We start from the raw sequence: 14,609 nt of genomic DNA, 5'->3' as shown, positions 1-14,609 counted from the left end.
CTATCTCTTGGGTAGATGGGATAGAGCTCGTGATAACGCGTAGCTGTCTTGTCTTGTTTGGCTGTTTTGATTGTTGAAGGGTTGTTTTTTGTAGCCTTGTAATAGCTTTTGTAATTGGATGGGTTGGAGCTAGTTGTATAGCTCGTAGAGCGTATTTTCGATTTGTTTGGCTTAGCCGTACTGCTGGTAACGGCAAGCTAGCTTCGATGCTTGTTGGGATAGCTGGAGCTGTTTTAAATACTCCTAGTACCTTTCTGCATGCCGCGTTATGTAGCGGCTGAAGCTGATCTTCTATATAGCTCTGGTTTCGCCAGTAGATTGGCGACCCGTAATCTGCAATGCTCGTAACGCATGCTAGATATAGTTGTCTGATAGCAAAGGGAGATAGCCCGCGGTCTATATTCGCTAGTCTCCCTAGTCTATTAAAAGCTGTTTTTGCTTGGCTAGCTCGAATAGCTACGTGCTCTCTAAAAGATAGCTTATTGTCGAGGTGTACCCCTAGCCACTTGATCGTATCTTTATAGTATATTTTCTCCTTGCTAGGGAGTTCTAGGGGAATTTCTTTTCTTTTTTGTTTTTTATAAAGTGGATTAGCTCTGTCTTCGCTATATCGAACTCAATTGCTAGTTGTTTTCCTTTCGTAACTAGTTTGTTAACCTTGCGTTGTAGTATCTTAACGTTTTTTTAATAGACGTTGACGAGGTTGTAATTGAGATGTCGTCGATGTAGGAGAGCTGGAATCCATCTATTTGAGGGAACAAATCTCTGATGTAGATGAGAAAGAAGATTGGGGAGACTGGGCTACCCTGTGGGATGCCCGCGTTAATCTCGCTGAATTCTTCTATTTGGCCGTCAAAGGCGAGCCTTAGAGATCTGTTAGATAGAAAGGTCTTAGCCCAAGTGATTAGGCTGATAGGTAGGCCTAGTCTTTTTAGTGTATCTAGGAACTGATTGTGGGAAACGTGGTCAAACGCTCCTTTTATATCTAGAAAGACTGTTAATGTAGTGTAGCCTTGTTGTTTTTGGTGCTGGATTTGATCTACGAGGAGTAGAGCTGCGTCTATAGCTGATTTCTTTAGTCTCCCTCCTATCTGCGAGTCGTGTAGGAGGTTGGTAGTCTCAGCGAGGTAGCCGAGTCTCTTAGCTATTATCCGCTCTATTACTTTGCCTAGGCAGCTTAGTAGAGTAATTACTCTGTAGGCCTTTGGGATAGAGTAGTTAGGTTTAGATGGCTTCTTTAGAATTGCTCCTGTAGCTCTTCTCCAGCACGTTGGATGGTATCCATAGTTAAATAGCAGTGAGTAGGTTGGTCAGCACTAGATTGCGTGAGAAACTCGCGCAGTGAACAAAATTGAGTAAATTAAGACATTCCGACTCCAGACATTGGTTGCAGGATCCTGTGAAAGGCCAGGAGGCTGGGTGAAGGTGAAGATGGAGGAAGGACTTGAAGATTGAGTGACTTAGTCGCCTCATCCTCGCCATTTACATAGCCTGCTATGTCAAACTACCACCCGACAAATACAAACACAACCTCTTCAGCTACAATTCGACATATGACCATGACTCTATTGACGCGTCTGGCATCACCATCTGTCACAGGGCCCGTCGCACTAAATCAAACATGCTCCCCAGACCCTTCCACTGGCCTGACTTCCTCCGTCACGTCATTCTTCGCCTTACACGCCCACACCAGCCTCGCCATTTCCTCCATGTCCTCGTCAATTACGTCAACATTCTGCTTCGCGATAAGTAGAAGGGCATCAAGTTCCTTCTTAAGAAGACCTTTGTTCCCAAGATCTGTCGATCTACAAGATTGAAGCCCGTCCACATCCCGAGTTGGATTCCCTCGTACCCAGGAGAAAACGCGGGAGAGAGGACTCCGCTTCTCTTCGCGTTTTCGCTGGATATCCAACAACGTCTGCCAGACCTCCCATTCGCGTTCTCGACACAGACCCAGAGTTCTGCTGCTAAAATCCACAATGCGCTTTAGTTCCGCAACTTCATCTCGCAGATTGGATGTTTCGATATGCAGTTCGCTGATCTCGAGGTCTTTTTGCTCAAGCCACGTGCCAAGTTGCGGCACGAGATCGTCTTCTAGTCCATTGATGCGGTCTTGAAGTCCGTAGACGACAGTGTCAAGTTTCTGGATCAGACGCGTGTCCAGTGGTGTTGAGGAGCTCGTGTTGCTGCGTGTGGGGGATATTGGGGTACCTACCAGCGCTGCTCCATGAACGATTTCTCGATGGAGGGCAAATTCCGACGGTGTGAGAATGGAGGAGAGCAGTGTGGAAGTATGTTCCGGAACGAGATCGGGAGGTGGTGGCGGGCGCTGGCGAGGATCGATACTCGTATCGGCGGTACCAGCAGTGCCATCGGAGCTTGACGGTGGGTAGTAGCCTGGCGGGACGCCGTTTGTTAGTGGAGAGTGAGTCTCTTCTTGTCCCCCTCGCAGTGGCCAGCTGAGCGGGGTTGGGTCACGATAGAGAGTGTCATTCGAGCTTGTATGGCTGCTTGTCTCAACACTAACACCGTTTGGTAACAGTTCGTCTTCTTGAACTGGTCGTATCTGAGATTCCTGCGCGGCATCAACACGATCATAGAATGCACTTGCGGCGACGGGATAACTAAAGTTTGGCACAAGGCCCGCGTCGACTGGGGCAATAGGAAGTGTCTCGTGGTGTTCTGAACCTCTAGTGGCAGAGTTATGCCGTGCCCTATCTATGACAGCTTCTCTCATTGCCGGATCCACTGCCTCATTGTGTAAAATGCTGTTCAAGGCTGAAGTCCATGTCGCTGGTTGTGTCGACCCCTCATCGGTTGGCGAGATACCCGGTAATCTAATTTGAGAGCTTGTCGGACTTGGTGGTATGGACCGCCCTCTTTGTGGAAGATTATTGACACGATGAGATGGCAACGGGTTCTGCATTTCGGTCACTGCTGGTACTGACGATCCTGGGGTTTCCAATGTAACAGACGCTTTAGCCGCTTGGTTGCACTGCTTATCTGATTGAGGGTGATAAGAGGTTTCAGATGGAAAATCCATAAACTTGTCCCATTCCTGCGTACCAGGCATAATGGGTCCTCTGGGCGGCGATGTTGGCCTCGGAGGTGATAGCATGCGGCTTGGACGCCGAGCACGCATGGGTCTAGGCTCGACGCCATTACGCTCTTCCCACCGTCTTAGGTTTTCCGCATTTTGTGAAGCGGTCAACCACTCACTCGGCACGGGTCGTGGGGACGGGCTCCTGTTGTTTCTGCCTCTTGGGCGCCGAATCGGGGTCCTGGCAACCTCTTGTCTGAACTCTCCACCAGGCGGACCAACATATCTCGGTTCTACATCTGCGGCCAGCATAATGCTGTTAAAGTAGAGCTGATCTTTTGGATAGAAGTAGCCTTTGTAAGGCCCTTTGTCAATGATCACAGGAAGACTATCAGGTGAACTGCTCCTTCTTGGTCGGACACGCCCGTCATCCAGGTCGTTCTCAATCTTGTCTTGTGCCATCTGTAGCTCTTTTTTCTGTTGCCTCTCAAGCTGTTGCGGCGTGCGAGAAGGCTCGGCAATCGTGTAGTAATGAGTAGGCCGGCGAAAGGGATGCTTCAGCCGTTGAAAGAATGTGGTCATGTCCGCGACTATGATGACGATATATCGGTGTGGGTGCTAGAAAGTGAGTTACAGATTGCGATTTGGGTGCTTGATGAAAGTCCATGACGTGTTGTTTGATATGACCATGTTCGACTGTGACAAAGAGGCGTTGGCAATTGCGTTGGCAACGATTGTGAAGATGCGATTGACCACATTGTTTGAGTCTATTGACGCCCATGAGCCGGAAAACAAGAGATAGCCATGTAAACAGTAGTTACGAACACTGGAAACGATCGCCGAAGGAACGCAATATCGAATTGAAAACTGCAGGTAGCATTACCAAGTTACCGCTTGCAAAAAATAAACTATTGTAGCCTCCTTCTATAAGCCACGCACTAGGAAGACAGGATCGTTGTGTGGGGTATGTAACAATCGTGAGTACGCCATGGTAAAAGATGAATCCGCTCCATGGCTATGCAACCGCAACTATGCAGGTGAAACGCCCCCATGCCGTGTAATCGTAAACCGTAACGCCAAAGATTCTCAATATCTCTTCTTTGCCTTGGCTGCCATTGCTGCCAACTTCTTCTTTCGCTCTTCTTTCTCCCTCTTGAGTCGGTTCTCTTCCGCTAGAGCTTCGGCATCCTCCTTCTTAGCAGCCTTGAGTGCCAGTTGCTCTTCCTCTTCGACATCCCATATGCCTCCCTCCATGTCGGAAGAGGCATCAGATTCGTAGTCGTCTTCTTCGTCTTCCATGGCATCGAGGTCGTCCCAGTCTGCGTATCCATCGTAGCGTCCCTTGGTGGGGTTAGGTTTTGGCTTAGCAGCTGGCACGCCGTTGCGACTTGATGTTGCAGGCACACTTGTAGGACGTGCAGTACCTTTGTAGCCAACTTCAACGGGCTTCTTGGCCGGTCGTGCGGTGCCTTGGTAACCCACGTCGACCTTCTTCTTCTCTTTCGACGGGTCCACTTTCGGATCCACCGGCTTCGACGGCAGGCCGGCGACGGGCTTCTTGCCTTTGACGCCTGCTTCTGCTTTGAGCGCCAGCCGCTCCTTTCGTGTCAGGATCTTCGTGGGCTCATGCTTGATTGGTGGAGCGACGGGCTTGCTTGCGTCCTTCTCTTTCGCCTTCTGAAGCATAGCCAGATAACCTTTCTTAGGTGCGGCACTTGAAGCGGCGGCGGCGGAGCCGGTGGCTGCCGGGGCAGCCTTGGGCGCGGGTGCTGGAGCCTTGGGCGCGGCAGCGGGAGCGCTGGACGACTGCAGCGGCTTTCGGACAGGCGGGTTTGCTGCTTTTGAGGATGCAGGCGCGGCGGTTCCACGATAGGGGACAGAGGTGGTCGGTGCGGATGAGGCAGGTTTCGACGTGGCACGAACTGCACCGTTTGCCTGAGCTGGTCCACCAACCGCCTCTTTCCTCTGCATCTTTGCTTGCCCGTTCTCAGCGGGGCTGGATGCCTTTCGCTTCAGCTGCGGTGCTTGGGTTGCGCCATTTGCCCCTCCAACCGGTCGCGGCGCTGGCTTAGGGGTAACGCCGAGCGCAGCTTGCTTGGGTGCGCTTGCCGTGGATTTCGCGCTTGGGTCGATTATTGACATGATGTCCTTGAGTGACTGGAAGGCAGAGTCAGCATACGCGGGCCATCGCAGACACGTCGGCCACACTCACGCTCATGGTAGGCAACAGATAAGCCTCTGACTCAGTGTTACCGCTCGTTGGATCGATTGGAGGGCAAGTTGTACATGCTTTCCTGGTAAAATTCACCGGTATTGATGGTCGGCAGAGGACGATCGCGCGCGCAGGGAGAAGGCGATGCGCACGGGACCGGCGTGTTTTTGAGCGGGCGGCCAGAGAGTGAGCGGACGACGACGGCGCAGACGGGCCTGTTTTATACCTTGGCCTTGCGCCTAGCCTGCCTTCACGTGACAATGCGGGCATCCGACGCTAGGCCGTGAGCGGCATGGCTGGGTAGCGAGATCCCACCTAGAGTCAATATTCCTGGACCTCGAACTTTTCTCCCGACAACCACACGAGAACTTGAAGTCTCAGTCTCCGGCCACAAGCGGTGCGTACGACGGGCAATTTGGTGCGCAGCAACGCAGTACTGACAAGCACAGGTTAAATCGATTGAACTCCTGTTCCTAGCCACCGAAACCACCAACTCGCCATCACAATGAAGCACCTCGCAGCCTACCTCCTCCTCGGTCTTGGTGGAAACACCTCGCCTTCTGCCGACGACGTCAAGGTAGGGCGACTCGCCGGGCCATTCCAATTGCCAATCTAACACGCCACAGGCCGTCCTCAGCGCCGTTGGTATCGAGGCCGACGACGAGCGCCTGAACAAGCTCATCTCCGAGCTTGAGGGCAAGGACATCAACGAGCTCATCGCCTCCGGATCCGAGAAGCTCGCTTCCGTTCCCTCTGGTGGCTCTGGTGGCGGTGCCGCCGCCGGTGGTGCCGCCCCTGCTGCCGCTGGTGGTGCCGCTGAGGCTGAGGCCCCCGCCGCTAAGGAGGAGGAGAAGGAGGAGTCCGACGAGGACATGGGTTTCGGTCTCTTCGACTAAGCGCCTCGCCAAACCATCTCTCTTTACGATGTATGATACAGCAAATCTCTCGAAAACCACGGGAATCATGCGCCACGAGTCGGAGCATTTGGGGCGTGTCGAGCGCACAATGGATGGGATATGGAGAAAGGTTTTGCGGCAATGCTACCATAGCTGCCTGCTGAGATACCCACAATGAAGCCATGCACCCTCAAAATTTCGACCATGTGATTGCTTTTTGTGACGTGATGCACACTACACTGAAATGGTTTTTAGAGACTACCCGGAATGACTGCGGCTCGCCAGTCGTAGCACCAATAGAAGACGCGGGGTTCTTGAATAAAACAAGTACAAGTCCCAAGTCATGACTTGATTGTATTGATGTTCTCGTCCAGCGACTGACTAGTGGGGACATACTGTCTGTAGCAAGAGTCGTAGCACTAGATGTAATGCATAATCTGATAAAAGACGCTGATATATTCACACCTCGAGGATCAAATCCCGGCAAACTGAGCAAAATTATCCACCTGGCCTTTCGCAATTCCTCGCAAGTCAGCCCTGAGGTTGGTGTTGCTCTCGCTGCGCATGGACGTAGTGGCGCGCTAAGAGCTCGCTTAGCGACGCAGGCAACACCTCCAAATTCCCTCTCCCCATCGATAATTGAACGACCGACAACCCACGACCCGACGAAGTTCCCCCATCAGCTACTTCGACAACCGCAAACATGGCTGACGCTGAATACGACCCCGAGGCCGCAGCTGGTACGCACTTTTACCCCCTCTCCGAGCCTTTCTCCCCGCCCGCAGCGACAGGCACACACATTGTGTGGGCGAACATGGCTAACGAGATGCACAGCCCTTAAGGCGAAGAGGGCGTTCCGCAAGTTCTCTTACCGCGGTGTCGACCTTGACCAGTACGTTTCCCGACGCTCGCGATAGCTCCCTGCGCTGGGGGCTCTAGACAATTGATGGCGGTATTCTGATTGTGTGATACAGGCTCCTCGACCTCGGCTCTGAGGAGCTCCGTGACCTCGTCCACGCCCGCGCCCGCCGCAGGTTCAACCGTGGTCTCAAGCGCAAGCCCATGGGTCTCATCAAGAAGCTTAGGAAGTCCAAGCGTAAGGAACACGGCTCGCTTGACGGAGAAGGCCAGGATGGCTAACCGCGCGCAGAGGAGGCCCGCCCCAACGAGAAGCCCGACCTTGTCAAGACTCACCTCCGTGACATGATTGTCGTCCCCGAGATGATTGGCAGCGTCATTGGTGTCTACTCCGGTAAGGAGTTCAACCAGGTCGAAATCAAGCCCGAGATGGTCGGCCACTACCTCGCAGAGTTCTCCATTTCATACAGGCCCGTCAAGCACGGAAGGCCCGGTATTGGTGCCACTCACTCTTCCCGTTTCATTCCTCTCAAGTAAACGACTGGGTTATGGTTGCATGGGTTCTTTCGTGGGGCGGACAATGTACTTGACGACCTACAACGAATACAGGTGTTGGGTGCATTTACTCTCGAAGGCTATGACGTATACAAAAGACGACGGCGAGCATGGGAAATGGTGTAGATAACCATCCATGACATTCGAGATACCTCCACACGTAATTTTTAGTGCAAGTGATGTGCTTCAGTTGCGAGTGATGGCGGTGGTCTTGACGGCGTGCCCTGAATGCAAGTTTTCGAGTTTACAACATGTCTACATGCAATGGTTGGATGCAGAGTCAATGCAGGTAGTAGTAATCAGATTGGGTATTATAGACTAAGAGAATTCCGCCATGTCCGCTCGCTACCGTCCCAGGCGCATCTCGACCTTGGCAAAATTGTATAAGGCGCGGAGGAAGACTTGGTAGTTGACGCCCTTGTTATCTGGCAAGTGGCTGTGTGGTGTGTTAGTAAGGATTTTTGCGGGAGTGCAGAAGCGAATGAACATACAATATTTCCGTCAATCTCAGCTGCCACGGGGGGTAGCCTTTGAGCTGCACGGTTGGGCTGAAGAGAATCAGCAAATCAGGCTCGCTCGAGACATGATCGTTGAGCTGCGCATCAATCAGGTCCATGTTAATCTGCTCCTGTCGCACATCGCCCTTTTGCGCCATCTCGGCCAGTGTGCGCGTCAAATCGACAATGGTGTCGCGGCCGTCGTGTTCGGACAAAAGGAGTACAGTGAGATGCTGGCGCTCTTCTTTGAGGCTGGAGCCATTAGGCTCAGCAGACTGAGGGGGTGTATCGGGCGGGGAGTAGGAGCTCAGGTGCGGTGCCCGGATCGAGAGGGTAGGTTTGCGGCGGGGGCCAAAGTAGGACTCGAGAGTGCCCCAGATGCTGGTGTGTGTTTGAGGGAGGTAGTATTTGAGGACGCCTGGATGTCGTCAGCACTCCCATTCATGAAGTTTGTAGCGTAGAGCTTACCCGTGCGCTCGTAGACACTGAGAAAGGGGATGCCAGCACTGGCTGTCCAGGCTGCTATCTCGCACACATCATTGACCAGGCCTTCGAGGCCAGCGGTTCCCTGGTTTCCATCGTCCTCCTGGTACTCTACTATGACGCTCAGGTGCTTCGGCAGCTTCTCCAGGTCCTTGACGTCGTGGGCGATAAACTCTGGCGTGCGGTGGTGGTACTTGAGCAAGGAGACGACCTTTCCTCGGACGAGCCGGTACGCGCGTCGGAAGCGGAAGAAGATGCTGAAGAGCAGAGCGACGACATGGTAGACGGCGAGGTGCAGGAATGCCTTGATGGGACCAGTGATGGGTTTCCGGTTATGTTGCTGACGACGGTCACGCAGAGCCTTCTTCTTCTGCGCCTGCGTTTCGCCGTCGGAGACGTCAGACGGCAGGAATGGCTTGATGAGCTCTTCGCGCTCCTGGACCGAGAGTTGCTTGCGCCGGAAAGCGGCCTCCTGCTGGGTTGACAGGCCTGTGGCTGCCATTGCGAAGGGCGTGGTGGGCGAAGGGGGTAAGATGAGCTGGTCTGTCAATTGTCTCTAGCCGCGAGGACGGGGTGGAAATGGATGGTTATGCGAAAGGAGGGCCAATGCTCGCGTTACCCGTCCATGGCTGGCTGGGGGGTGTGGGCAGATGGATGGGAGAGCCATGAATTATCTTGGTGAGGCTGGTGCATGTGCATACGTGTGGCGGCCGTCTGTTCCGAGCGTCAGCCAAGGCGAGTACGCGCATGTTGGGCTGCTCCGCCCTGTGCCGTGGCGCCATTACGCGGAGGCTTTCGCAAGTCGAGTGAGGCGGTCCGGCCATGGTTGTGCCAGATGCGGCGACGTGTGCACCGCCGTGCGCGAGACGTCATGGCATCATGGTGCATGGTGCATGGTGGTTCGCCGGGCGGTGCTTTCGGCCGGAGCTGCTTGCACCTGCACCTGCGCCTGCACCTGCTCTTGCATTGCGGACCAGGGACCGAGGCGGCAGCGGCGTGGGGTGCGGCAAGCCACAGTCGCGACTTCCCCCTCGAGGGCCACTGCGTGCACACGTCCATTCACGCCTGCAAGCGCCCTGTCTCTGCTCTCTGCGCCACCAGACAGCATGACCGGGTAGCAGCCGTGTGCTGCTTCATGCGCTGCGACACACGCCCACGCTCCTCCGCTCTACGCCGTCTCGGGGCGGCATTGGCCCGCTGCATAGCACTTGAATGATACCCAGCTTCGACCGCCCACCCGTGCCTCCCTCGCCACCATGCAGCGCGTCAGCTCCCATGGCGCCTCGGTCCTCACGCACCAGGCCTCGAGGGCGTCGATACGCGTGCCGCAATTTACCCTAGAGAAGTTCACTGTAAGCTGCCGTATGGCTGTGCAGCGCTCCCCTGTACTGACATGCACAGAGCAAAGACTTCCTCGTCAAAGACTTCATCGAAGACCTCTCCCAGGCTGCCGTACCTGCGACACGGCGCTCTGGAAGCGCTGGCGGGCAGACGTTCGATCCAAAGCCGCTGATCCGGACCTTTGAACATGCGCTGAGAAGCCTCAACAGCCTATCCGAGGACCTGGAGGAGAAGGAGACGGATCTTTCTGGAGCCGTGCGGCGCGCAGAGCTACAACATAACCAGAATGTCGAGTCCCTGGGGAGGAGGTTGGAACGCGCCATGGACAAATTCCAGAAGCTGGACAGCTCGCTAAATGGAGGCGACGACGGAGGCTCAGACATGGGCGGTAATGTCGCCATGCGCATCGGAGAGCGGCTGGAAGAGCTCGACCGCCAGCGAAAAAGGGCTCTGGACGCAAAGTTCCTCATCGAATGCTGGCAAGAGGTCAGCGAACGAGGCGAGCTCATGATCCTCGAAGACCAACGGAAGAATGGCGACATTGTACGATGCGCCGAGATTGCGCGCCAGCTTCTGCGCATCAGCACACGCCTTGATCCAGAGGGCGGCCAACGAGTCAACGGCGAGACACAGAATGGCCTGAAGCGGAGAACGACACATATGCCGAGACACAACACCAAGGAGGTGATTGAGAAGTTCCTCGAGAACTTGGAACAGGATCTTCTCAGCAAGTTCCAGGAATGCTATGCGCGTCCCAACTATCCTGGGATGCGTGATTGCGCCATTGCTCTCAAAGGCTTCAACGACGGAGCCAGTGTTATTGGAACATTTGTCAACCAGCATTCTTTCTTCATCGACCGCATGCAGTTGAGCGGCGAGGACCTTGCTACAGATGTGGAAACGTGGGATCACCTTCAGGATCCCGATGCCGAACCTCCTGGCGTGGAGCCCACGCTGCAATCACTGATTGATGAAGTCAAGATTGTCGTTCAGGACGAATCCGCTATTATCAAGCGGGCATTCCCCTATTACGAAGAGGTTCTTATCAAGTTTTTGGAACGAATCTTCCAACAGTCGATTCAATCGAGGCTGGAAATGGTGCTCGACAAAGCTGGAGACCTCTCATCACTTGCTTTCCTGCGTTCATTGCAAGCTTCGAGGGGCTACATTACCCAGCTCGTGGAAGACCTCAAGACACACGGGTTGACAGAGCACCCAGAGCCGGCTACATCGGCAGTTGCTGCTACGCTTGATCAACAACTAGAGGAGCTGTTCTCATCATACTTTATCGGTGAAAAGTACATTGAGCGGGAAAAGAAGAATCTCGAGGAGCTCTACTCATCACTGCTGCTCAAATTCACCATCTATCACTCACGGCGCAGCAAAATGCCCACTTCATACTTTGGCTCGCTTGCGCAACGAGGCAAAGAATTAGCCGCGTCTGCTCGAGACAAGTACATGGAGCGTCTGGAAAGTACCGAGTTGCCTGCTAGCCAGAAGGCAACGCTTCTCCGCATTGCTGGCTTGAAAGAAGATCAGCAGGAGAAGAAGGATATTGAGGTTACAGACGAGGATGGTCGATTATCACTAGCAGTGGCCAAGCGAATGCTCAAGTGGCTGGCAGAAGGTGTCGGACGTGGTCTTGAGCTGTCACCGGGCAATGAGACACCGAAAGATGTGCAGGTATTACTCAATTTGCTCCTAAGACAAATGGGCGAAATGTATTTGGAGACGGCACTTGATGCGTAAGTCAGGTATCGTTTGACACTGAACGTGGAACTAACATTTATTCAGTGCACAAGATCATGCCGCTGCTCAAGAAAACACCAAGACGCCACCAGATCTCACACACCTCCCCTCTCTGCACACCATTACCACGATACTGCATCTCCTGCAACAAACAACAACCACTATCCTTTTGCCCCTGTGCACAGCCAATCTCACCATCCGCCGCGAGATTGAGAAGTCTACCAACATGACAATGGCGACGCTCGAGGCGAAGCTCTCCAACATCCTCAATCTCACAATAACCGCCTCATTGAATTGGGTCAGCAAATGTCTTTCACAACAAAAGAAAACAGACTTCCGGCCCAAGGAGGAAGACCTCATGGTCACGAGTGAAACTCAAGCCTGCCGCGAAGTCTCTGCATTCCTCACGCGCGTTGCTTCTCAAGCCACCTCAGCCCTATCCGGGCGTAACCTCTCACTCTTCCTCGCCGAGCTGGCACGTGGGCTCCGGTCCCTTGTCCTAGCACACCTGCTCAAGTTCTCCATCTCCCAAGTCGGTGGTCTCAGCGTATCAAAAGACATGAACCAGTACGTTGAGCTGGTGAGAGCATGGCCGACAGGCGACGAACTGGAGCCTGGTGCCATGGATGTTTTGACAGACGTTAGTACGTTGTTTATTATTGGGCCTGAGGCGCTGAGGGACCGTCTAAGGGCTGCTGGTGGACAGGATGCGCAAGAACTAAAGGGATTTATCGCTAGGAGAGATGATGCTGGGAGCGTTGGGGTGCAGGGCGTACTCAGTGGGTTGTAGTGAGCGGTCTTCCACTTCACTTTGATAGAGTCAGAGTATCTGGCGTGACATGCGATTCTAGGTGGAAGCACTGTGATGAGTGAGAAGCCTGTGCGTGATGTTTTACTAGACAAGAGTGTGAATAAGCAGAGTCCCAACCCCAACATTTATTTTGCCGTTCCACAACTCACCAAGGCTGTGTTGCCCTGTCGCCATGGCTGATGACGAAGACAACCGTTACGTCCAGCGTTGAAGGCACTCCAACACGATCGAGTTCTCGCCCGCAACCGCGTCCAAAGGTGGTCGACGAAGTTGAACGACTCAGGACAGCTTTGCTGATGTAGCACATCCGCGAGCAAAACAAAGTTGATCTAGTTGATCAAGAGGAATAGAATCTACCCCCCGGTGAGCCGGCCTCATAGACTACCCAGATTGTTACGTCTGTATGAAGCCAGATTCCAACATGTGCTCTTCCACTTTAGCTACAAGTAGTCAGTGGTTCAATCAAAGTTGCGAACACAGAAATGCCACTAGAAGCAGGTTATGCTACTCGATTGTGAACAGGATGATGATGACGATTCTAGGGACTATACACATGAGCCAACACCCCTCCCCTCCCCCCACTCTTCTTGCTACGTACTTCACGATTACACCAACATGCCCGCTACAGACGTCATGGCCACCAGTCCAAACAGCATCAGCCCCGCCTTGGACACCGCCGTCTGGCCGCCCACAAGCGAGCTCGCTGCACCGGTAGCAGCTGGGGGCACTGGACTCGCGGTCTTGGACTCGGTCTGCGTCTGCGTCTTACTCGGCGCGGCGCTTTCCGTTTTAGAGCCGGTGGCACTGGCACTCGCACTGCTCCTACTCTCACTCTGACTGTTTTGCGGCTCGCCTCTCTGGGCCTCGGGCGGGCTGCACACGACGAGCGGGACGCGTTTGCTAAGGCAGTCTCCGATTTCCAGGAAACTGTGGGTCGCGTCGGCAGCGCACATGATGCTGCAGGGCAGGGCCTTGCCGACGGGGGTTATGCTGCTGGGCTTGCAGCACGCATACATGTCCCAGAAGGCGTGGTCGTTGACGGTGGCATCGTTGCTGATGGTGCAGCCGCCTTGGCGGGCAGCCGGGAGTTCAAAGGGCGCTTTTGGAGTTGAGGACGATGATGCAGAGGGAGGTGGGCAGCTGGGGACGGGGCCGAGTGGGAAGATGGAGGGCACGATGGAGGGGGTGGTGAAGGGGCTTGGCGCCGTGTTGGTGAAGGTCGTGTAGGAATAGGGGTACGTGGTTGTCGGTGTTGGCGACGACGACGACGACGACGACATGGCTGTAGTAGTCGACATGGTGAACGAGCAATGACTAATGGTAATTTCGAAGTTCGGAACGCCGGGCGCAAGCTACTACGTAAGTAGACTCTGCAGATTGTAGTACTAGAGTGCGGGGGTTTTTTTTTGGTTTGGTTTGTCGAGGTACTGGTAGGAGATCAAAAAGGTGGAAAAACAAAAGAGAGCAAAGAGTGGTTATAGCCGCCGTGCTTAGCTACTAAAAATGGATGCAGGCTAGGCACCAGCCACCTGAGCTGGCAAGTCGTGTGTGGCTCAAGCCATGATAGGACACGAGCCTCGTATTTGGGCGACGCACAAGCGGGACCAATGTCGAGTGTTCACGAAGCCCCGAAACGGCACGAATACGGCTTTACGATATACCCAAAGCGTATCTAGAGGGCAGTCGGCCTCTCCCACGGCCGTGTTATTTTGGTAACGGAAATACGAATATGAGGGGGGTTGGATGCTTGTGCTTGACTGGCTGAGTCTTTGTGTGTCTTCTTTGCTCATGCAAAAGGAATGAAACCCACCTAGCTAAAAACAGACGTATCCCGAGTTTACTCAGCTCCTATGTCTGCGTCACACATTGTGCCTGCATTTCCAGTACGTAAGTCAATGGAAAACGCTGCGTGGGAAAGTAGCGTGCATGCACAAGACAAGACAAGACGCTGCATTCAGAATCCAATGCACGAGCAAGGTTTGGGGAGAGAGCAATAACAATGACAAGTGCATAGAAAGTGGATGCGTATCGTGCTCGGCAACATGTCCCAGCTTGGGTTGGCCAGTGCCAGCCGCACGGATGCGGGGCGAAAATACGGGCTGCTAGCGTCTTGGCGTGGGCCATGGACTCCACCCTTACCGTTCGCGTATTGCCCTGCCTGTCGTTG

At 53.9% G+C, this 14,609-nt stretch overlaps 7 protein-coding genes across 7 annotated transcripts; 3 read left to right on the top strand and 4 right to left on the bottom strand.

The window, feature by feature from the left end:
• Window positions 1-1,615: 1,615 nt before the first annotated feature.
• On the bottom strand, window positions 1,616-3,622 carry SETTUDRAFT_161294 (uncharacterized protein; the record flags this gene model as incomplete). Its single annotated transcript, XM_008027835.1, has 1 exon — window positions 1,616-3,622. One exon carries the CDS (start codon window positions 3,620-3,622, stop codon window positions 1,616-1,618), a length of 2,007 nt encoding a protein of 668 aa, XP_008026026.1.
• Window positions 3,623-3,796: 174 nt separating this feature from the next.
• Window positions 3,797-5,420, bottom strand: SETTUDRAFT_169176 (uncharacterized protein). Its single transcript, XM_008027834.1, has 2 exons — window positions 5,253-5,420; window positions 3,797-5,197 (listed from the first exon to the last, which is right to left on the bottom strand). Exons 1-2 carry the CDS (start codon window positions 5,256-5,258, stop codon window positions 4,127-4,129), a joined length of 1,077 nt encoding a protein of 358 aa, XP_008026025.1. The 5' UTR covers window positions 5,259-5,420; the 3' UTR covers window positions 3,797-4,126.
• Window positions 5,421-5,607: 187 nt separating this feature from the next.
• SETTUDRAFT_169175 (uncharacterized protein) lies at window positions 5,608-6,339 on the top strand. The gene is made up of 3 exons (XM_008027833.1): window positions 5,608-5,649; window positions 5,702-5,829; window positions 5,879-6,339. The coding sequence occupies exons 2-3, from the start codon at window positions 5,758-5,760 to the stop codon at window positions 6,146-6,148; spliced, it is 342 nt and encodes a 113-aa protein (XP_008026024.1). The 5' UTR covers window positions 5,608-5,649; window positions 5,702-5,757; the 3' UTR covers window positions 6,149-6,339.
• A 512-nt stretch (window positions 6,340-6,851) lies between these two features.
• SETTUDRAFT_161297 (uncharacterized protein) lies at window positions 6,852-7,543 on the top strand (the record flags this gene model as incomplete). The annotated part of the gene is made up of 4 exons (XM_008027832.1): window positions 6,852-6,888; window positions 6,983-7,040; window positions 7,123-7,244; window positions 7,299-7,543. The coding sequence occupies 4 exons, from the start codon at window positions 6,852-6,854 to the stop codon at window positions 7,541-7,543; spliced, it is 462 nt and encodes a 153-aa protein (XP_008026023.1).
• Window positions 7,544-7,906: 363 nt separating this feature from the next.
• On the bottom strand, window positions 7,907-9,043 carry SETTUDRAFT_161290 (uncharacterized protein; the record flags this gene model as incomplete). Its single annotated transcript, XM_008027831.1, has 3 exons — window positions 7,907-7,997; window positions 8,053-8,476; window positions 8,527-9,043. 3 exons carry the CDS (start codon window positions 9,041-9,043, stop codon window positions 7,907-7,909), a joined length of 1,032 nt encoding a protein of 343 aa, XP_008026022.1.
• A 754-nt stretch (window positions 9,044-9,797) lies between these two features.
• SETTUDRAFT_177302 (uncharacterized protein) lies at window positions 9,798-12,556 on the top strand (the record flags this gene model as incomplete). Its single annotated transcript, XM_008027830.1, has 3 exons — window positions 9,798-9,893; window positions 9,943-11,627; window positions 11,677-12,556. 3 exons carry the CDS (start codon window positions 9,798-9,800, stop codon window positions 12,419-12,421), a joined length of 2,526 nt encoding a protein of 841 aa, XP_008026021.1. The 3' UTR covers window positions 12,422-12,556.
• Window positions 12,557-12,936: 380 nt separating this feature from the next.
• On the bottom strand, window positions 12,937-13,850 carry SETTUDRAFT_169172 (uncharacterized protein). The gene has a single exon (XM_008027829.1). The coding sequence runs from the start codon at window positions 13,738-13,740 to the stop codon at window positions 13,048-13,050; it is 693 nt and encodes a 230-aa protein (XP_008026020.1). The 5' UTR covers window positions 13,741-13,850; the 3' UTR covers window positions 12,937-13,047.
• Between the last annotated feature and the right edge of the window lie 759 nt (window positions 13,851-14,609).

This window comes from Exserohilum turcica (genome assembly GCF_000359705.1).
Source record: "Exserohilum turcica Et28A unplaced genomic scaffold SETTUscaffold_20, whole genome shotgun sequence".
NCBI lineage: Eukaryota > Fungi > Ascomycota > Dothideomycetes > Pleosporales > Pleosporaceae > Exserohilum > Exserohilum turcicum.
The sequence above is the reverse complement of the archived record's forward strand: the minus strand, read 5'-3'. Positions and strand labels throughout refer to the sequence as shown.